The sequence below is a fragment of the Carlito syrichta genome, unplaced genomic scaffold (genome assembly GCF_000164805.1).
Source record: "Carlito syrichta isolate Samal-C Ts95f unplaced genomic scaffold, Tarsius_syrichta-2.0.1 Scaffold84601, whole genome shotgun sequence".
Taxonomy (NCBI): domain Eukaryota; kingdom Metazoa; phylum Chordata; class Mammalia; order Primates; family Tarsiidae; genus Carlito; species Carlito syrichta.
In genome coordinates this window covers 214211-236366 of record NW_007028697.1, presented here as the reverse complement: position 1 = coordinate 236366, position 22156 = coordinate 214211, and the positions used below count along the sequence as shown (strand labels likewise).

Sequence of the window (22156 nt, the reverse complement as noted above, 5' to 3'; positions counted from 1 at the left end):
TCAACTGATTTTGACTTACACGACCACTTGGGGCCGGTGCCTACAGTTCTGTACAGAGAGTCCTAGTGAGCTGAAATTCAGAAGGTCCATAGCTGCAAAGAGTTGCTTTGCAAGTTCTTTGCGATCTCTGAGAAATGCGCCAAGGCAAATCACTGTTGCCAAGGTCGATAAGCGAGGACATTTCTTTTCAAGGAAAAAAAAGGGCCCCCTCTGAGGCTGGCCAAGTGGGATGTGCAGAAACGTTATCTGCTCACCTGTTTGGCCCAAACATGAAAATCTTGCCTCTTCTGAGTCTGAGCAGTAATCACCAGAGATGGTTATCTCTGCACGAAGTCTAAGGGGTGCTGGCTTCGTGAGGGCTTCTCTGATGAAAAGGCTTATTGTTAAATAGCCCTGGAAGTCAGGCCCCCTCCCCCCCTTGCAGGTTCACACACGCCATTGTCGTGAGCGGTCCTGCCATGGTGGCTCTGGAAAACAATGCCCCAGTTAGCACTCTTCCAGAGTAGTCAGCCTCAGAAACCTGCGTGTGTGTGTGCGTGTCTGTGTGCATGCATGTGTGCACGTGTGTGCCCATCGGCATCCCAAGGAACTAGAGAAACGGACTCAGGGTTAGCACGTGGACATGGAGTTGGCGTGGGCAAACAGTGTGGAATCTACCACTTATTCCGAGCTGTGTGACCTTGGGAAAGTCACTGACCCTTTCTGAGCCTCCTTTCCCTCCTCTGAAATTGGAGGATGATATGCGTGTACCAGGCTGGTGTGAGGATCAAACACAACAAGGTGTGCAGAAACATGGCACAGTGCTGAGGCGGAGCGAATCTTTTCAGATGGGTGGCGGCTGTTGCTTTGTGGTCACGGAGGACCGCTGAGTGGGCCCCTGGAGAGGCGAGCGGTGGCCCAGGAGAGCTGCTCCCTCCGAGACCCTCCAGCACCATTTGGGTGGGCGGGCGAGGGACACCTTCCACCTCCCAGCCCGTCTTCACTGCATGTGCCACCCTGCAGCCGTCCCCCACACCCAGCTCCCTTGGCCCAGAGGCTGAGCTGGCCCCACTCCAGGCCCCATCCAGGCACAGGACCCTCCCAGCTCTGCATGGCCCGGCCACGGCCTCCTCTCCCCGTGTCCTGCAAGCAGGTTCCCTCCCTGTTCTGTGGACACAAGGGGCCACGCTGCCTCGGGACCTGGTCCTTGTGGCTCCCTTCTATACAGATCCCTGTCCACGTGGGCCCCCTCGGGTCCCTGGGCCCTCAGGAAGCGTGTCCTTCCCAACCCACTGACACCTCCCGGCACCCTGCGAGCCCCCCTCTCTCCCCGCCCCACACCACGTCTCTTTTCTCCACCTCTGACATTCGAGGTCCTGTCCTGTACTTGCTCGTGTTTTCTCTTGTCTTTTCCCACCCAGTGCAACAGCCACTTCATCAGGAGTCGAGATTCTTGTCTCTCTCGTGCTTGGCTGCGACTTGGTATCGGGAACAGTGTCTGGCGCATCGCACACGCAACGTGCACTTTGAGTGAAGAACGCACAAGCCGTGTGTCATGCTGCAACAGACCCCGTGTGGGCCTCTGGGCGCCGTGGACCCCTGGCTGAGGAACAAACACACACTTCCGGGCTGCATTCCATGGTTTTTATTCATGTTTTCCGGGACCCATCAAACAAAAAAACATATTTTGAAAAATATAGTCTTTCATAAAACAGAAATTCTCAGTCTGGACTCAACACAGCTTACAGGAAAGGTCTCTGATGTAGAAAACGTCAATTGCCACAGATTGTTGACCCAGAAGCAAATGAGAAGGAAAGCCGGAATTCTGCAGACAGCAGCCGAAGGACAGATCCCAGCGCGCACCCGCGGACCTGCCCACGTCAGAGGTGCGTAGGACAGGGTCGCTGTAGGCTCCGACGCTGACGGCTGAGAGGCAGCAGCCCAGTCAGCATGGCACGGCACGGCCGCGGCATTCCCAGTGGAACACGTGGAGGCCCAGACAGCCCTCATCCCAGACGGGCCCGCACGCGGTCCCTGGGCACACAGGAGGTGCTCACAAGTGCTTTTTGCTTTAGCTACAGAAAAATAATATAATCGCCTTCCCTCTCACTGGTTGGCCTGTTCTCTCCCTTATACAGTTGAAAACAACCCGCGTTAAGACCAAAGTCTGACTTGCTTGACTAGCCTTATCAGAAGATCACTCAGTATTTTTCAAAAAGAAAAAAATAATAAAACCCAATCCCAGATACTAAGACTTGGAACAGCTTTACACTTAAATAGCAATTTGCATCATATAAACACATGTGTCATCCTCATTGGTTGAAACAGGTCAAAGGCTCACCACTGGCCTCTCGTGCCAGATGGTCTCACGGTTCCCTGGAAGGCAGCTCAAGGCCACCCGACACGCACTGGCCCATGGAAGCAGACGGCCTGTCCCGGGTTCATGTCAGCGTGGGCAGGAAGGCGAAACAGTCTCACAGTGAAATGTCCGCAGATAGCATGTCCTTGAGGCTTGTCTGCCATATTCTTATCCCAGGGAAGGAAGGATTCACTTCCCAGTTTAGACACGGCCTCCCAATCGGAGGAATCTGCCAGCAGACATTCATTCACTCATTCATTCATTCATTCATTCACTCATTCCTTCAACAAATACTTAAAGCATGCCTGCCCCATGCCAGGCCAGGGGAAGTATGGTAAGTGCTATCTTCAAGGAGCTTTCCTTCTAGCCAGGCTGGCCCTTCAGGGAAGGACCAGAGTGTCCAAGGGAGAACTCGTGACCCGGGTCTGCCCTGCCCCAGGACACATTCAAGGAGCTGAGAACACATGCCTGGGAGCCAGGGCCATGCTCACGCGTGACCCGGCCAAATGTCCAGAAGCCTCTGAGGAGCCCAGCCTGGTGAAGCCCTAACAGTGCCCTTCCTGCCTCGGGTCTCCACAGCTGCTCGTCAGAAGAACCCCCAGGTTAAGCCCAAGCTCTTGGGGCCTTGGGAGACGGTGTCTGATGGCCACAGGGACGTCTCTCCAGGGAGAAGCTGCGTGTCCCCCTCAGAGCAGGGCTCCTTCCGGGGACTCTGCTCCCCTTCAGCACCGTGGGGTGGCGCCCTGCACACTCCCGGGCTGGCACAGCGCAAAGGCCCAGCGTCCACTGAGGCACAAACAGCACGTAGACAGCGCAGCAAGCCAAACCGAGACGACCGGGATGAGCTGAGAACAGAGCCCTCCAACCTGATTAAACAGGAGCGCGGGGCCAAGAAGCTGTCCCTCTTAGCAAGCAGCACGACCCACTAGGGGCCTGCAGAGCGTTCTTGTCAGGGCTTCACATCATCGACTCCCCCAGGACCACTGTCTGTGGAAAGAAGGGTTGCACAAAGAGCTGAGACCAGCCCGGGGTGACAGAGGCCGACAGGTTCAGGCTCGAGGAGGGGAGCAGGGGCCGGGGGCACCATGGGCGACCAACAGGCAGAGCCAGGAAGGCACCGGGAGCGGCACAGGCGTCCTGAGGACATCACTCCACCAGAGGCCCAGGCATCTATGCATCTCCCCAGCTCAGACACCTGGAGGCTTAGCTCGCTCTACATGACTGCCGGGTTCCTTGGCCCTGAACCCCTGCCTGGAACGCAGCCGTGACCTTGGAAAGCAGTGGGATGTCTGAGTGGCCTTGTCTTGCCCTTTGCTGTGCCCTGCTGCTTGGCGACACCAGGTCACACCCTTGTGGAGCCCACCAAGTCCGGCAGAGATAAAGACGGACTTGGCTATCTTCAAGGACCCTTGAAGGTCATTCAGGGCTGCTCCCAGGCCACCCCCAGGATGGTTCTGTTTCAGCGACAACAAACCCCTTATTCTTCTGGCTTCCGGCCTTCCGAATGCATGACAGAGCCATGGCCAGCTTGGAACAGGGCTGTTCCGAGGGGGTGAGGGGGACGGGTGCTCTGTCGGCTGAGGGAGAGCGCCCCCCCACCCCATGACATGTCTCCAGTCACCCATCACAGCCCGAGAAGGAGAGGCAGGGCCAAGGAGCAGCCCAGGACGTGGGGAGACCAGGCACGGCTTCAAGGGTGGGATGCTCAGACCATTTCCAAAGCTCCTGGGACTCCCACTCTGACTGCACAGCCCAGGGAGCAGTCTCCAGGGACCCAGGCGGGCCCTTCAGGGAGGAGCTTGCACTGTTAGGTGACAAGGGCTCCTGAGCTGAACTTTCTGCTTGCCTTTTCATTATTTCTTTCTTGCCTTTTTTCCCCCATAATATTTCTCTGAATGCAAGTTAGGCAGCAAGCCATACCACAGGATGAGTCCAGGTGAGACAGGAAAAGGCGTCCCGCAGAGGAGAGATGCGGAGACCAAGTCCCCCAGAGAGGCCTGTCCCCGAAGGCCCTCCTCAGTGTCCCTGCAGTAAAGCTCAACCCTGGTGGAAGTGTTTTCTTGGGTGGTTCCGGTCACGCTGTGACACTCAGCTAGCCTGACTTCGGCACGCATCTAGACATCTCAACCCCCGGCCCCGAACATGCTGGAAACCAGAGACAGGCTGACCTGGAAGTCCTGTCCTGCTTTACTCTGGGGGCTGAAAGACCTTGCACACCTCTTCGTTCTGAGAACTCGTCACCACCTGCATCTTGACTGACCAAACTCAACCTGGAGGACGTTTGGTGGTGTCTGGAGTTGTCATACTGGGGGATGCTTCTGGCCTCCAGTGGGCAGAGGTCACAGGTGCTGCCAAGCTCCTCACGAGGGTGGGACATCTCGCCACAAAGCAGGAGCCCGCCACAGTGCCCGTCGTGCCACGGAGAGACCCAGAACACAGGCGACAGGGCGAGGCAGCAGACACTTCCCCGCCACCTCCCCCCCAGCTTGTGCTGAAGCCGTCGGAACAAACGCAGCCGAGGCTGGGCCCCTCCTAGACACCAGCCAGGGAGGAAGGAGGGCTGGCCTGAGCGAACGCCCCGAGTGAGCACTGGGACCCCGAGATGCTTCCCCCCGACTTGAACCAAGTCTGGCAGAGGTGCGGCCATCACAGCCCACCGTGAATGTCCCCACTCTCCACTCACCACACCCCGAAGTCCAGGCTGAGCCTCCCGGCCTCCTTCCGGCTTGTTCCACCCACCCGAGACCCTGGGTTCACCCTATACCCGCGCCCACCTCTCCCGGAGAGGCCGTGGGGTCTCCCGCGTGGGTGTGCATCACCTTTTGCATACAAAAACATTTAATGCCCGCGGATTTTTCCTCTCCCTTCGCGAGAAGCACGAGGTCGCACGCCCTGTCGCTCCCGCCGAGGAAAGAACTTCACAACAGCGGCAGAAACGCATCACACCCTCGACGGCATCGCGGTCCACAGAGAGCTGTGTGCGTCTGTTCCCCGGATAGGACATACTTCAAAGTAACAACATCATGTTTTATCAGCTGTATTGCGCCTTCTTCCCGTTAGCAGTACATGAATATCAGAGAAGGGTGGTCTTCGGCAGGCCTGCGTCCAGGCGCTCTGGGGGCTGTGGTTGGCGGCGTGTCCGGGTCAGCGTCCGCACGCCAGCAGCCTCAGTTCTCGTCTTCCCTCCATCCCCGGGCATTCTTCCCGAACTTGTAGACCAGCCTCCGCCCGTCCACGCGCTCCAGGATGTCCCTTTTGTAGTAGTACCTGCAATGGGGGATGTGTGAGGCGGTGGCCGTTGGACCGGGAGCCGCGCACGCCGAGCGCACCACTTACCGCATGGCCCGGCTCAGCTTCTCGTAGGTCATGCTGCTGTTGTTCTTCTTCCGGCCCCAAAGCTGCGCCACGGCCTCCGACTTCAGGAACCGGAAGACGCCCTCGGCCCGGTCTTCCCATTTGATCAGCCCGGGGTTCTTGTCTGGGTTCAGGAGGATGTCTCGGATGAACTCCCACAAGTGAGTCCCCCTCGGGTCTGATGGGAAGCAGAGCAGGGGCACGTCGGTGGCCTGAACGGGCAGGTGGCTGGGGCTACAGTGGCTCCCGTCAAGACTGACGCTCCCAGGGGCAGAGGGCCACAGACCCCCGAGCGTGGGCAGAAAGGCATTTGAGAGTGAACTCGCACAGTGCTCACGAACCAGGACTGAGGTAGCAACTGGACCAGGGTCACACGGCTAATGTGTGGCAAAGCCAAGACGGAGTATCGGACCCTGGGTCTCCCGAGCCCGGGAAGGGTCACCTGACGATTATTCACAGTGGTTGGGTTCATGTCAACGTGAAGGGAGCAACGTCCAAGCCCTTTCACCCAGCAGCTCAGCCAGTCCAACTTTCCCGCCCAGCCGCCATGCTTCCCCGCAGGGCAAACCCGCAGGGCTCCAGAATTTCAACCCCTAAGGAGAGGAGGAGGGGATTCCACAGCGGGTGGTGCCCAGCTGGAAATGAGTTTAGCCACCAAGTTCAATCACTCCCACTGGATTTGTGATGGCCCCACACCCCATTCCAGGGTTGCATTGGTTCCCTGTCACCTCCAGATTGGCCATCTTGATTTCTACCCACCGCCCTTATGTCTCTGACATTTCACACAAGTTCAGAGATTTCATCCCAAAGAGCGGTGTTGGCGCTGGAGCACAAGCGGCCATTTCCCAGAATACCAGGGCCACCGCGTGGGGAGGCATGCCTCGGTTTCAGAACAGACATGGCGGGATGAGGGGAAACGCACGCGGGGCTCCAGTGGGGACAGCTGCAGAGCGTGACTCTGTCAGTCAGGAGGTGACATCTCCACTCCCCCTCCACCCAGGGGAAGAAATGGAGGCAGCAGGCCGAGGCCACACGGGACTTACTGGGCCTCCCAACACACCCAACGCGATGGGAACAGCAAGGGCCACTTACTGTGCTTCTTGGGGTGGCACTTGGCAGGGGGGTCTTGCTCCTTCTTCACCTCAGGAGACTCTGCCAAGGAGAATGGGAGCCACTTAATGCACCATCCCCTACAAGTCTCATTTGCTTTTTCATATGCTCTCACTTATTTACTGAGTGCTTACTGCATGCCTGGCACAGTTTGGGTATGTGATTGTGCACCAAACAGGACAGAGATGTCAAATGCTGGGGAGAAAAATGGTGCAGGGCAAGAAATGGGGGTGGAGGGACAGAGGTGGGAATAATATGCAATTAACACGGGGCAGTGGCAGAGACCTCACTGGTTCAGCATCTCAACCGGCCCCAGGCAGACAGCCGTGCTGCACTGAGTAAGCCTGCAGGACAACCTTCTGCACAGGTGGGTGAAAGCGCAAAGGCCCTGAGATCACCATGTGTTGGGTGCACGTGTGGCTCTGAGCAGAGACAGCGAGAGGGGCTGGGGTTGATCAAATGCCTCATGGGGCCTTTTAAGGACTTTCCTGAGAGATGGAAGTCATGAAAGATTTGGGTCATTGGGAGGTTTTGTTTTACATAATATAAAAATGTAAACATTCATTACAAAGAAAGGCGGCTTCAAGCCAAAGGCGCGCCCCTTTTGGCATGCAAAGTTACATTTTAATCAGCCTGACAAAGGGGTCCCGGTTGAGCAGCCTGAGTTCAGTGCAGAGGGCTACCGTGGATAGGGACACAATCAGTTTAACAAATGACTCATATGACAGCCCTGGCCACTGTCACTAAGGCACGGCAGAGGCAGAGCTGCAAACTCGAAGCTCCTCTTGAGAAAAAAGCTAGATCATCCAGAAATGTGCATGTGCATGCATGCGTGTGAGTGCATATGTGTGTGCATGTGTGCATGTATGTCTCAGGGCCCTTGGGGTGCTGGGACGACCAAGGCAGATCTTGCCAAAAAACCCACGGTCAGAAGCCAGATGATTTTGGTCCCAAGTGCCCCCTAAATACAGCCAGTCCTTCAGGAAGGTGGCCCTCACCTGTACAGCCTCAGGGCTCCCTCACTGGCCACTGAGTCGAGCAGCCTTCTGGGCATCTAGACTGACCGACACTGTGTGCAAAGGGGAGGATCTGTGGCATCCATTCAACGGTTGCAGTGTCCACTTCGGAGAAGTGTATGAACCACCTGCCATTGACTCCCAAGGGATCTGGTTAGGAAGAGCCACGTCTGCCAAGCGCTCTCCAGGCCCGGGGCTGCACCACGCACTCCGCAGGGCCCTCCTGGCTCAACTCACAGGGAAACCCCCGAGGAGGGAGTCGTGGCGACCCACGGCTGTCAGCAGCGGCAGGTTTGAGCAACAGAGAGGCCAGCTGACGCCTTTCAGCCACATAGCCTGACTCAGATAGGCCACGGGCACAAAACATGGACCCAGATGCTGCCCTCAAACCAGCCGCCTCCTTCAGCACAGACTCCACACGAGTCTTTCCTGCCGAGGGCCAGGCTCACTTGCTTCTGCATGCCTTGGTGGCGGGAAGACAAGCCCATGACGGCGCTGCACTCCAGAGTGTGGGACCCACTGGCCTCCTGACCCAATCAGCCCCCAGGACATCTCCAGAAGCCAGGGCGAGAGGGGGAGGGGCTGAACGAGACCTGGGGCTAGAAGCCTCAGGCCGGCCAGGCCTCTCGGAGACATCGCCAGCAGGGCCTGTGCCAGGCCCAGGCTTCTCCCAAATGGGGATGGATAGACACACGGGGCGCGCCAAGCCCACACTCTCCCTCCCTACTGGCCGCGGGCAGGGTTGCAACATCCCATCAGGATGTGACAACATTGCGACAGGCCTGGCAGCCCTCCCCGGCCTCCAAGTGACACATCAGCCTGACAGGGCCACACTGTTCTGCAGACAAAGAGTGGCATTTACCCAGCGAGTCACAAGCAAAGCTGTCTTCCGAGGGTGGCTGGGGGATGCGGGGACAGCATTTCGGGCCAGGGTTGAGCTCAGATGCCCAGGCATCTCCTGAGGACGGACCTCAGTCACCGTCCACGTGTTCCCAGTTGATCTGGAATCAGCACTTTGGGGCTGAGGTTCCCTATGAATCTGAGGAAGACCTTGGGCCTCACCCCAGAAACACATACTTAACGCATGCACCCATGGGACCTGCCACCAGTTTCTGGGGTCCTGGCCACCCAGGAGCCTGTGGGCTCTGTGTGAAACCCAGACCAGACAAGCCAGGAGGAAAGCTCTCCTTGAACGCCGGCCACTTGCCCAGGCCAGACCTCTATCCAGCTTAGGAAAACTTTTATAAGATTCCCAAATAAAAATCCCTCCCTCATCCTACAGGGAATAAGCAGCAGAGGCCAAAGAAAGTCGTGGGTTCTTCCAGTCGCCGCTCTGGTCACAGTGCAGGGCAGCCATGGGGTCACTGCCCTCACCGATGACCTTTGATCTGTGACGTCCTCCCCCTGCCCTCCCCTAGCCCAGAAGGAGAGTCGAGGCCTTTGAAGCCGGCTACGTGGTTCTGTGACTCACGCCCGCAGTGGCTTGCCCTGGTGCAGGCGTCCAGCCTGGCTTTCTCCGGCCGAGGTCCAACGGCCCCAGCAGGATGACTGCCAGAGCACGACCCAGTCAAGCTACCTCGCAGGAGATTAGACGCATTTGCATATGATTCAGCCCTGAGCCATTTCTTTACGGGATACACAAATTCAGCATTCTCACAGCCCTGCCACCCTCGCTGCAGGCTCGTAAGGCCGGTGATAAACACATCAAGCCTGAGCTGGCAGGACAGGCCACCGGCGGCCATTTCATGACGTGGGCAGAGGCCGGGAATCAAAGCCGAGTTCCCGCCCGCGCTTATCGCACAGGGCATCAGTTTACACCAGCCTCGCCTACCCACGGCTCACAGCTTGCACCGAGACATAGAGAGACACTTCCCTGCACTCAGGTTGATAGGAGTTTGACGTATAAAGACTCAGGGAAAAGACAGGTCGTCCGGGGGAGTCCTGGTCCCATCTGGTAAAGACCATACACAATTCCGAAGGGACCTGGCTTGTGCCTGTAATCTTAGCACTTTGGGAGACCAAGGTGGGAGGATTGCTCAAGGCCAGAGATTCAAGACCAGCCTGAACAACAATAACAAGACCCCGTCTTTGCAAAACACATGCATGGTGGCATGTGCCTGTAGTCCCAGCTACTTGGGAGGCTGAGGCGGGAGGATCCCTTGGGGCCAGGAGGTCTAGAGTGCAATGAGCTATGATCAGGTCACTACACTCCAGCCTGGGCGACAAAGCAAGAACCCATTGGAAGGAAGGAAGGAAGCAAGGAAGGAAGGAAGGAAGGGAAAGAAGGGAATGACAGAGGGAGGAAAGAGGGAAGGAAGGAAGGGAAAGGGGAAGGAAAGGAAGAAGGAGGGGGGAAGGGAGGAAGGGAAAGAGGGAAGGAAGGAGAGAAAGGGGCAGGGAGGGGAGGACTTGACCTACACAAGGTTGTGATTCCCCCACTGGAGCCACTCCTCAGAGAATGGACCAGCCCAGACACAGCACAGGCCCCCAGGGCGGCTGCCGTCCAGCCTGGGTTGGGGTGGGTGGGAACACGGGCCCAGGGCAGCACCACAGGGGCTCCCTCTTGAGAGACCCCTTTAGAGCCACCGGGGACTCAGACGCTGCTCCTGCCGCTGCAAAGGGGAAGCACAGCCGGGCTTCCAGGCCCCACCGGTTCCGGGATTCTAGAAGGCGCAAGTGACATCGGAAGAAGACGCGGCGACACGTGACCAGACCTGGAGGGGTCCCGGCACCCCAAGGCTTACGGCCCCAAGGCTCAGGCAGCTGCGGGCTCAGCTCCATTCCTGGCTGGAATCTTGGTTCCTAAGTCGAAGACCCGCCAGATGGGTTGCGGGACGCATGGGCATCTTGAATGCTGGACAGGAAACCAGAGGCCACAGGGGCTTCCTCGGCCTTGGAGGGGGTCTCCGCTGGTGGCCGCAGAATCCACCCTCGGCTCAGTTCTGCAGAATGGTGCACACGGCGGGGCTGCCCATCCTTTGCTCTGGTTCCAAGTTTCAGCAAACACCGCTGGTGACCCGTGGGGGAGGGGCATGGAGCGCGTACGTGGCCTGCCCTTAACCTCCGTTCCAGAAGCTCGGGCACCAGTTCCCAGCCCTGTCTCCCTCAAGCGGCTTGACCCGGACAAGCCCTCAAACCAGAAGCTTCGTTATTTCAGTTCTCAAAAACACTCAACAACAGAAGAAAGGAAGGAAGTCGGTAGGCCTCCCCTCTCAAGCCTCCTTGGATCCCAGATCTGAGGTCGCCCCAGATGCAGGTCCTGGAGATGGGTGGGACTGTTGGGTGGGACTGACCCAGAGACCCAGACGTCTGCTCCCAGGCCAAGGGAAGGCAGGAGACCTTCTGTGCCACCGATTCTCACGCTGGACACCCGGCGAGCTCTGTGGTGGGGTGGGCCTCTGAGTGCCCTGTCCCCGGCTCCCGACATCCCCACACCTCACTCAGAGTCATCTGTCAAGAGGTCTGGGTGCCACTGCCGCACCCAGTCTCAACCAAACACCACTCACGTGATGGAATCTTCTCTCACCTGGCAGGCCTGGGAGCACCCGTGAGCCAACCCAAGTTAGACCCACAGCAGGGTGGCCACGGGGCTTCCAGAAAGTCCCAGGGGCGACCCTTCCCCCAGAAATCATTCCAGGCCTGCAGCCTCAAGTTCACTGTACGACATTCCTTCTCTAAAGCCGAACGCAGTTTGTCGAAGATTAAACACAGCCTTATTCGCCGTAAGCTCACACAGGTGTGAATACTCTTATCAGGTCTGCCCCATGAGCAAGTTTTTGTAGAAGAGAGAGGAAAGCCCCAGTGGCTTTCGCGGTCACAACGGTGACGGCTTCCCAGGAGCCCCGCGCTCTGCTGGAGGACTCACTGCTGGGTATCCAGATGTTGGCCCCCACGCAGGCCTCCCACGGTGGCCACTCCACCCCTCTCCACGCCCTTCCGTGGGCAGGGCCTGGCGAGGCAGAGCCACGGTCCGTGACACCCGTCCCTCTCTGTGGGCACCCGCCTCGATGTCAGTGCGACTTACCCACAGGAAGGTGACTGGTGGTAGTCATGGAGAGCTGGGCCCGGCAGAAGGTTTTACTGTCCAGCAGATCTGTGGCAAGAAAGACCAAGCGTGAGCGCCTTCCTCCTGGCATGGCAGGTGGCCGGCGGACAACAGAAGTCCGGGCGGCGGGGCGGGTTGGGTGGTAGTTACCTACTGTGCCCCCATAGCTGCTGTCATATAAGTAGCTCTCGTCCTTCCAGGTGTTCATGACGGGAGGGTCTGGAAAGGACCGAAGACTGAGTGTCAGCAGTCACTCTCCCGGTGACCAGGCGGCCACTGCCAGGTTCCTGCCCACCTGGGCTGGTGGGCAGGTCCTCGGAAAGGAGACGCAGTTCTGCCTGGCCTGTTGCTCTATGGCAAGGCCACCCCTGTCTCTCAGCGACCAGGGAGGTGGGGAGGGTGGGCTGTGCCCTGCTGCATGGCCAGGGCAGAGGGAGAGGCTGCAACTGAGGGGTCCCGACACAGACCCATGGCAGATCCTGCCCTAGACCCGCCAGGGCTCCTGGGAGTTCTCCCTGTGTCCTACAAGACAACCACCCAAACTGTTTTACCCCTGGTTTCGTGGGGGGACGTTTTGCTAGGAATAGGTGTATTGAAATTCATAGTGAGTAATCGATTAGCATCTTTGCCTGTTAATGTCTTTCTGGGAGGGTGAATGATTTTTCTTCCAGAAAAGGTCTAGTCAATCTTATCACCATCTCTCCGTGGGTGAAATCTGGAGTGTTTCCCTCAGTTGGGTGCCAGGCTTAAGGGGCAACATCAGCTCTCCAGGTGAAACCAGGAAGGGGACAGGAATGTCACCGAGTCAACAAACAACATTGGGAGTGGAGCTGTGGCTCATCTCAGGAGGGAGGGTGTGAGCTCTCGCTCTCTGTCTCTTTGTCGCTTTCTGTCTCTCTGTCGCTTTCTGTCTCTCTGTCTGTCTCTCTGTGTCTCTTTGTCTCTGTTTCTGTCTCTCCCTTTCTCTCTCTGTCCCTCTGTCTCATTGTTTCTCTGTCTGTCTGTCTCTCTCTCTCTGTCTCAATGTCTCTCTGTCTCTCTCTCTGTCTCTCTCTGTCCCTCTGTCCTGTCTCTGTTTTTCTATTTCTCTGTCTCTCTCTGTCTTCTGTCTCTGTTTCTTTCTCTATCTCTCTCTCTGTTTCTTTGTCTCTATCTCTCCCTTTCTCTCTCTGTCTTTCTGCCTCTCTCTGTCTATCTCTCTCTCTCCCTTTCCCTCTGTATCTCTTTTCCTGTCTCTCTTTCTGTCTCTCTGCCTCTTTCTCTCTCCCTCTCTCCTTCTGTCTCTGTTTCTCTCTCTCTGTCTCAATGTGTGTGTCTCTCTCTCTGTCTCTCTATTTCTTTCTCTCTCTGTCTCTCCCTTTCTCTCTCTCTGACTTTCTGCCTCTCTCTCTCTCTCTCTCTCCCTTTCTCTCTCTCTGTCTCCGTTTCTCTGTCTCTCTTTCCCTTTCTCGCTTTCTCTGTCTGTCTCTCTCTTTCTCTCTCCCTTTCTCTCTCTGCCCCTCTGTCTCTCTGTCACTCTGTCTCTCCCTTTCTTTCTCTCTGTCTCTCTCCCTTTCTCTGTCTCTGTCTCTCTCTGTCTTTCTTTCTCTGTCTCTCTGTCTGTCTCTCCCTTTCTCTCTCTCTCTCTCTTTCTCATCTCTCTCTGCCTCTCTGCCTCTCTTTGTCTTTCTCTCTCCCTCTGTCTCTCTCTCTTTGTCTCTCTCTCTCTGTCTCTGTCTCTCTCGTGTGCTGGGTAAGCACGCCTCACTTCAGCCAAGGCTTCGGGTTCTAAGGAAACTCCCCTCCCACTCCGCCCTGCGTGTGCCAGCCTCCAGCAGAAGCTTCTCCCTTGGCAGGTCAGGAGCCCGAGGCCCTTCCCCCCTGCCCCCAGGAACGTCCTGTTTTCCCTGGCCACAGACCCAGCTCCTGTCCTGCTCGGGCTCTGAGTTTTAGGGGAGGCCACTGGCCGGGTTTCGTTTGGTTTTCATAGCACAATGGAGAGGGCTGGACTCGCTGGCTAAGTCCTCCTGCTTACGACATTGGGATTTAGCCGGCATTGTGGCTAATAGTTGCGTGTTTGGATACCCTGAGCCCAGGCTCTTGGGGTTACACCCTCTGTCCGGGTTGGGTCACCTTGCACACCTGTTGTTGTCTCTGAAAACAACCTGGACCCGAGGGTTTGGGGGTGTGGGCTCTGCCACGCCTATCCTCCCTCGCCCGGGGGGGCCTCTCCAGGTCAGCCTCCTGGACCGGCCTCACCAGAATGTCCAGATGGCTAAGGAGGGGCCATCTAGTTATGTGAGCTCTCCATGGTCACCCAGCTCCTGGGGGCCTTTGTCGGGTCAGGCAGGTGAGGGACACCTTCCCCTCGGCCACGCTCTGCTTCGAGGGCACTGGTGGCCCACAGGGCGCAGACCACCCGGATGGCCTCCTCTGGCCTCTGGAGAGGGTGGGGCTAGGAAAGCTTCGTTAATGTGCTTTGCAGCGATTGCTTTTCTCTTTAATAGTGTGGACCAGCCCCTCATAAAAGAGTCAGTGACGCACAGCCAGCCCTGGCTCCAAGTGGCTCACAGAGCACCCCCAGGTCACATCTGTCATTGGTGACCAGCAGGCATCCTCAGGGAGGCCAGGCACATGTGGTCGGCCACAAGGCTTCCAGGCTGGACGCGGGGTGACCCAGGAGCGGTCTCACCATGGGGGGCTTTGGGGTAGAGGCTCAAGAAGAGATCTGAGACAGGGATGGGGACGACACTGAATGAGGATGCTGTGGAGCTACAGACCTGCTCAGAGCCGGGAGAGTGTCTTTCCGTAGAGCTCACCCCAGCAGGAGCTGGGCGTCGAGCTGGGCGTCTCCACGGAAGCCCAAGGGTTCCTGGTCTGTGGGGCCCACCCAACCTCCCTGTGAGATGTTCCCAAGGGGGGGCCTCGATGCTCCCCTCTTCCTCTCTGGCGCATGCAGACTCAGGGGGGCCAAGCCTGCCCCCTCCTGCGGGGAGGAGCCCCCCACATGGCCTGCGGGTGGATGGTGTCCTACCCAGCGCAGGAGGCAGAGAAGCCAGGGCACGGGGGCTCGCCACCAGCCTGAGTCGGACACCAGGGTGGGCAGCGCATGGGGAACGGCCGGGAAGGGGCCTCCCTGGCCTCCACATGCCTGCCTGCGCTCTCTCCTGCCTCTCCCAGCTGGGGCCCCTGCCTCTGCCTGGCCAGAGGGACGGTCCTCGAATGCTGCCACTCACCGGTTTGTTCAGTCTTGACAATGACGTTGTGTGTGGCCGGGAACAGGTCGCTGCCGCACTGGCCTGTGTGGACAGGTGGGGACAGTCAGGGGCCTGCATAGAGGCGGGCCTACAGGCTCCATTGAGGCCAGGGCTGCTTCAAGGGGCTTCTGCCACCCCGGCCTGGCCACCTGTGCGGGCTTACAGGCGGGCCTGCCCTGCAGCCTCTGGAAATCAAGCCTGCAGTCCCCGACCCTAGGGTGTTGGGAGGCCAGGCCCACCCCAGATGCCACTCCCAGGTGAGTTCTCAAGAGGGTGCCAAGCATGGGACACAGAACTTCGGGGTCAGGACTCCACAAGACCAGCTAGGAGGGAGGTGTGTGCCCTCCAGCTTTCTGGGCCTCAGTTTCCCCCTCTGTACGTTCCGGGATCAAGCTGGATCAGGTCCCTGGGGCCCTGTCGGTGCTTCCCATGCTAAGGTGTGATAGGACAGGAAGCAGAGTTGCAGGGAAGCCGCTTCAGCGTGACAAGCTGAACTCTCCCTCGACCTCGACCTGCTCCACCGTCGTGATCAGATTCGGCCTGTGAGAGGCGCCTGGTCAGCGGCCATGGCTCCTTCCTACTCTGGCCTCAGTCCACGTGCACCGTGTGCCCATCACGTGCCCTTCCGGGCTGTGCCACGCACAAAAGCACACATCTACATGAGATGGAACACACATGTTTCCACTCCCCGGAGCAGTGGCAACATCTCAGGAGCGGAGGTCACGCCTCTAACCTCTCTGACCTCCAGTCTTCCCATCTGTAAAGTGGACACGGCTTTTATTTTGTCTTAAGGTCATTAGATGAATCAATTCCCTTAGAGTGCCTGGTGTAAGTCAAGGTTAGAGTGTCACAGAGAGGCAAATAAGAAAACACGGGTGAGAAGCCGCTGGACGCCCGTGGTGAGAACCCACAGGTCACGGAGGGTCAGAGAGGGCACCGCCTCTTCCCGCCTCCCTGCCTCAGGCTTCTGTCAGGGCAGAGCTTTAAAGGAGTGGATTCATTGGAGGCGGGAGGCAAATATTTTTAATTCTTCCAGGATAAGTCTGTGCTTTCTGAAGATTCCTGGGGGTTATTTATAGCACTTTGTTTGGTTTGATTCTAGTAAAAAAAAAAAAACGAGAAGCTTCTGCGGAAAGCTGGGTGGGAAGGAGGGAGTGCCCCAGCCTGTGAGGTCACCCAACCACACGGGCCTCCCAGTGAGGCCGGCATCTGTGGAGTCTGGCGACTCACGGCCCTTGGCGGTGGCTTCTGACCCCGTGACCTGCTCGGATACAGCTCTGCAGGACTCAGTGGCCTCTCCAGTGTGGGTGGGCTGGCTGGCCGCCCTCAACATGCTGCCTTCCAAGATACCCCGGGTTCCCAGGGGAGCGGACGCTTCACAGCCACTATCGGGGGAACCTTATGCTCGTGACACAAGCATGCTTCAAGATGTGTTGCCCGTCTTGGAGGTTAGAGAGGTCAGGGGTGTGACTCCTGATCCTGAGATAGTTATAGGAGCTCCAACCATCAGGTTCCTGAACCATCCTAGAAAAAGTTCTCCATACCTCAGTGCTGAAAATCACTACGGTCAGGTTCAAAGTAATCCCCTTGAGAAGCCAGGCACTGATGCCAGCGTCTAGCCCACCCTTTGATGGAATAGTCATCAGAACTATTGTAGTATGATCCTTGATGTCCTGAATGCCATCTGTCATCTTCCTTTCCACATTCCCTTTATCTTCAGGTAAAGAAAAAAGTTACCGGGGGCCAGATCAGGTGAGGAGGGAGGATGTTCCAAAGCAGTTGTTTGCACAGAGCTGCTCACATAAGCACACATAGCAAATTCGCAGACTTGATGGTCAGACCTCAACAAATAACGACGACAGCTCTGATGGTCATTCTCGAAAAAGAGGTCCAAAACTGCTTTGATGGGTGTGCTAGGTGCTGGCGTCGACGCATAGCTTCCCAAGGGGTGCACTTCAAAGGTGACCATGGTGATGCTCAGCCATGAGCCATGGAACACTTTTTCTTTCTTTTTTTTTTTTGAGTTGGAGTCTTACTCCGTCACCCAGCACCCAGGCTGGAGTGCAGTGGCACACTTACGGCCACCCCAGTGTCGACCTTCTGGGTTCCGGTGGTCCTTCCACCTCAGCCTTCCAAGTAGCTGGAACTACAGGTGTACACTATAGCGCCTGGCTAATTTTTGATTTATTGTAGAGGTAAGGTCTCGCCAAGTTTCCCGGACTGGTCTCAAGCCCATGGGCTCAGGCAATCCACTTGCCTCGAACTCCTAAAGTGCTGGGATGACAGGCTGAGACACCAAGCCCGGCCTGGAGCATTTTTTCTAGGATGGTTTGTGAACCTAAATTATTGGACCTCATAAGCTGTCTGGAGAGGGAAACACACCCAATTCATCCCGTGTAGATGTGTACTTTTACACATGGAGTCATTCAAGGGGCCGTCCTAAATAGCCTCCCAGTGGCTGGGTCCATGAGTCATGGGATGTGTGTGTGTGTGAACAGCCTACCACCCAAGGCCACATCTGGAACGTGGTCTGCTCCGCGTGGGGGAGGGCTCAAAGACACCTGGGCCATTCAGGCTGCAGAAACTCCAGAAATCAGGGCAGAGCGTCCCACACCATGTGTCCCAGCTGTGCCCTTCCCAAGCACACATGCGGGTCTGACTCCACGAGCCATCTCACCACCCTGGGCCTCCCTGGAAAGAATCTGGGTCGAGAAGTGTTTTTGTGTTTTCTAAAGTAGCCACGATGACCTTTAACAAACAAGTGACTGGCATGAAACTAAGAATGCTATTTGCAAAGGAAAGAAGGAGAGACTTTCTGAGAATGGCAACTGTCCTAGGAGGCCCGGTCAGCTCTCGGTACCTTGGAAAGTGCCATCGCCATGAGGCAATCACTGAACTACAGGTGTTTCTAAGGGATTCGACGCACCTATGCCCTTGGCCTCCATCCTGGTGCTCAGCTCCCCGCCCCCTCCCAGTCATTTGGAGGTGAGACCCCCTTTGTGGTCCTGGAAGGGGGCCTGGCTGTGACCCCCCACCCTTCCGGCCGTCTGGGGATGGCGGGTTGGGGATCTGCACAGGCAGGGGAGTTGGGGTGGGGGATTTCCCCTTGGGGTGCTGGATGGGGTGGGGGTACTCACTATCCCCTGAGGGGCTGGCGCCAGGGGACTCACCGCTCCACCTGAGGTTCTGCAGGCTGCCGTAGAGCAGTGGGCCGGCCGCACCCGCCGCACGGGAAAACTCCTGCAGGCTCATGCCACACAGGTGCTCGCCGTCCACATCGAACTCCTGGAAGGGGATGCAGCTGGCGTCCAGCTGGTTGGTGTCCAGCAGGTGCTGCAGCCACTCCCACACCTGGTACTTGCTCCAATACTGGGGGTGGGTCTCATGCCACTGGCTGCCGAAAAACCCACCAGGCACTGCAAGACAGGAGGCACCTGCGGGTGACCCCAGGGTGGTCCGGCACCCAATGCAAGTGCCCTGCTGGCTGCTGGGGGGTCCCAGGGACACTGCCATGTCATGTGAGTGCCGGCAGCGGGGGTCTGGTGCAGACGCACGGGCCTGTCCTTAGCTGCCTCATCTCCCCGTCCTCCTGGGCACCACATGCCCTGGGCCTCGGATGGAAGCGGGGCCTCGAGGGCCCTCGCTCCCCACAGCCCCTGATAAAATGCCCAGGGCCAAGGCATTGCTGGGGAGCTGGCCTGGCATTCCCATGGTCTACAGAAGGCACAGTGGGCCCCCTTCTCCCTGGCAGACAGCCCCCCAATCCAGACCGTTTTCCACCAACAGTACGGGTGAAGTCAAGACTCTCCCCCCACGGCGCCGTGTTTCTCCCATGGGTCCTGCTGATGTGTCCACTGGCTGGGCTGGTCCCCACTGCCCCACGGGGCAGCCTCAGCTGGCATGACATCCCTTCCTCCCTGGCTCTCCATCCTCGCGTCGGGCACGAGACCGCCCACCAGGCTTTGAGCTCCCCACTCTGGTTGAGGGCCGGCGGCTTGTCTTTCCTCTACCCTGCTCTCCCACCTCCTACGGATACCCTAAGAGCTGGCCTCCCGAAAAGCCTCCTCTGATCCCCAGCCTCCCGCGGGGCCACTGTGCTCTGAGGCTGCAGGAGATGGGCACTCCTGCCTTGGCTGTCAGTCCTGCCTGTCTCTGCAGGTCTCCTGGGACGTCTCATTCCCCTTTGCAAACTGTGAGCTCAAGGCCCAGGCGCTGCCTCGCTCCTCTGTGCAAAACCAGTGGGAACGACCCGGGGCCTCACACAGTGGATCCTCACTGCGGCTCACAGGGGAGAAACCACAGCCCCAGAGGGGGAGCGAGGTGCGTTCACACAGACACGGGCGAGGACGGGTGGGTCGTGCAAGTCAGTTACTGCTGCTGGGCCCGATGCACACCAGCCACCTGTGTGTGACTCGTGTGCCCCTCAAAGAACATTCCTCGAAGTCCAGGGGATGGAGAGGAGAGCCAGTCTCTGGGCATGAGAGGGCTGGGAGACCTTCCACCCGCCAAAGCATGGGCCACTGCTGCCCACGGAGGAGTGGGAAATCTCGCACCACCCTCGATGCCCCACAAACTCATGATGGACCAGAGAGGAGCCCTGGCACAAGGACACCGGCCCTTGCTTTCCTTGAGGGTCATGCTAGGTCAGTTCTCAAACCCCATGTGACTGTGAATCACCAGGGAATATTGTCCAAATGCAGACCCAAGCGGTAGGCCAGGGCAGGGCCGCATGTCTGCATTCCTAGCAAGCGCCCAGGTGACAGGGCCGCTGGCTTCAGGGGGTTTAATCCCAAAACGCCATGGCCCAGCCTCGACTCCCCGAAGGAGAGGCTGGATGGGGTGTCGACTCCCCTTCAGATTCAGCCCACTGTGCACAGGCCCCGGGAGCACCACCCACAGGATGTCAAGGTCATTTAGGCCCAAAGGTGGCCACTCTGGGAACACCTGCCGCCACAGTCAGCTGCAGCCCTCATCCCTCGACCTTTGGTTCAGCTCAAGGAGGAGGCTAGTAGGGGAGGATTGGAGAAATGGAGCCCAAGCCTTCTGTTGAGAAAGGTCCCCAAAGACACACAGGGCTTGGACAGGCGTGCTCGCCGTGAACTCGCCCCGCTTCCCGGGGCCTCACCAACAGCCGCTGAAGGATGGACGAGTGTCTTGTGCTTCCCAAGTCTTGGATCCTTTTTTCTCAATGGCTGTGTTGCTATGACACCCGAGCCCTGGGCTTGTCGACAAGAGGGACCACCCTCAGTGACCCAACAGCAGGCCTAGAATGACCTCTCATGCAAGCTTAATTTGATCTCAGTTCAAGGAATGCTCCCGACAGAGTCCTGCTCAGACATGCAGGGAGTTCGGTCTGAGGCTGGCTGGGAGTTGCCCCCTCAGGCAGAGGCCCTCCCGGGTCCTGAACCTTCGGGGGACACGGAGACCCTTGCGGTCCTATCTGCTCTGTCGCGCAACTGGCCTCCACTCCCTTCAGTCCTGATCAAGAGCTGGGCCTCCCCAGGGCCTCTGGGACTCGGGCAGTAAAAGTGGTGCCCTGATACTGCACCCTGCTAGGCAGTCCTCAGCTGTCTCTCAGGCCACCCAGAGGAAGGCTCCTTCACCGAGGCTCCAGGGCGGGGACGACCGAGATGCCCTGCTCTACTTGGAAGCCCCCTGTGGCTGCCTAGAGAGGGCAGCAGGTTGGAGGTCGGGGCACCGAAGAGAGAAGGTTGCCTGCTGCCTTCTCAACCATGCTAGACGAGGGTCCCAAGTTAGAAGGGGTGGGGACCCTGGGAGGATGTAACCCCCCCACCGCTGCCCACCCACACCCGCGCTCCGGCATCTCTGGTCGCTGATGCGCCGTTTTCAGGTTCCAAGACAAACGGGAGTGGCAGTGGACAAGGGAGTGGGGTGGAGGGGGTGAGGCTCCGTGATCTCGTCACGGCCGGAAGCACAGTCATCGCTTAACTCTCAGCCTCCCCGACGGACGAGGGGCTGGTCCAGCGATGACTGTAGTCCGCTCAGCTTCTATGTGGGCCACGCTCAATCACCAGAGCCACCGGGCCCCCCCAGGCCCTCAATTGGGTGTGCTTCAGACCAAAGAACTAGGGGCTCCTCCTCTCCTTGCAGTCTCCTCTCTTCTCACCAAGGAGTGGTCCCCGGGAGAGAAAGCAGGGAGAACGCGCTGCTCTAACCCCCCTTAAGCTCTGTGCACACACACGCATGGAACACATGCACAGTGCACACACACGCTTACACACACCCTCTCTCCCACCCATCCTGCTAGCCCAGCAAAACACTGCTCAAAGCATCGACAGGGTCTCCCTACTGGGCGTGTCTCCACCCATTGCTGCCAGGCCGCCCACCGGAGCCCTGAACTTGGGAGGAGACATGGACCCTCACACGGGCTTTTGTCCAAACCCAGTGGGCCCGAGGGGTACACAGCCTGAACTGGGTCCTCCGTCACCCCCGTCCACTCCCTCTGCCGGTAATGCCTGCCCTTTCCAGCTGCCCCTGGGAGGGGCCTGAATGGAGAACGTGCTCCCGCGCCACGTGGTGCCTTACCATTGCACGCGGCATAGCCGTCGGTCCAGGCCGGCTGCTGCTGCAGGAGATTGCTGCCGTGGTTGGGATTCATCACACCGCCTCCTTCCAGAATCATGATCTGCAAGGGTCAGACAACGCTCAGACAGGGCCTCCGCGGGCAGCACTTCTGGGTGCAGGAGACAGGGTGCAGAGAGACCAGGGGACCCGCCCTTCCGCCCACTGCCACAGCCTTTTCCGTGGAAGCAGAGCTCCCAGTGACCAAGCTCCCGGGTTCAGCTTTCCTGTGCATGAGGCAGGTTTTTACAGCCCCCGTTCATAAATGAATAATCTCCGATCAGGAGCAAAGCGGGAGAAGACGCAATAGCTGCTCCAGGGCGCACCTGGCCAGCGTCCAGGTTTTTTCACAAAGTGAAAATGCCGGAGAGATGGTGTTTAAAGTGTGATTTCGGTCCAGGACGATCCACCCACGGCGGCACGACCCAGCACCCCTGGGCCCCGACGGAACTCGCGCACGACACCAGTGACGGGT

The 22156-nt window shown here is 58.2% G+C and overlaps 1 protein-coding gene across 2 annotated transcripts; it reads right to left on the bottom strand.

The window, feature by feature from the left end:
• Positions 1–5505: 5505 nt before the first annotated feature.
• Positions 5506–21742, bottom strand: EHF (ETS homologous factor). 2 transcript variants are annotated; one of them, XM_008056354.1, is made up of 8 exons: positions 21646–21742; positions 18270–18515; positions 15079–15141; positions 12014–12082; positions 11843–11911; positions 6785–6844; positions 5675–5870; positions 5506–5605 (listed from the first exon to the last, which is right to left on the bottom strand). In XM_008056354.1, exons 1-8 carry the CDS (start codon positions 21740–21742, stop codon positions 5506–5508), a joined length of 900 nt encoding a protein of 299 aa, XP_008054545.1. The 2 variants fall into 2 exon arrangements, with proteins under 2 accessions (XP_008054545.1, XP_008054552.1); XM_008056361.1 differs by lacking the exon at positions 11843–11911.
• Between the last annotated feature and the right edge of the window lie 414 nt (positions 21743–22156).

What these genes read in the sequence shown, in the direction of transcription:
- EHF (XM_008056354.1), bottom strand. Translation starts at nt 21,742, where the DNA reads ATGATTCTGGAAGGAGGCGGTGTGATGAATCCCAACCACGGCAGCAAT. An exon ending in TGTCAAGACTGAACAAACCG is followed by an intron (nt 12,083 to 15,078) that starts GTGAGTGGCAGC and finishes GGTCCTTTCCAG; the next exon opens with ACCCTCCCGTCATGAACACC. An exon ending in AAGCTGAGCCGGGCCATGCG is followed by an intron (nt 5,606 to 5,674) that starts GTAAGTGGTGCG and finishes CCCCCATTGCAG; the next exon opens with GTACTACTACAAAAGGGACA.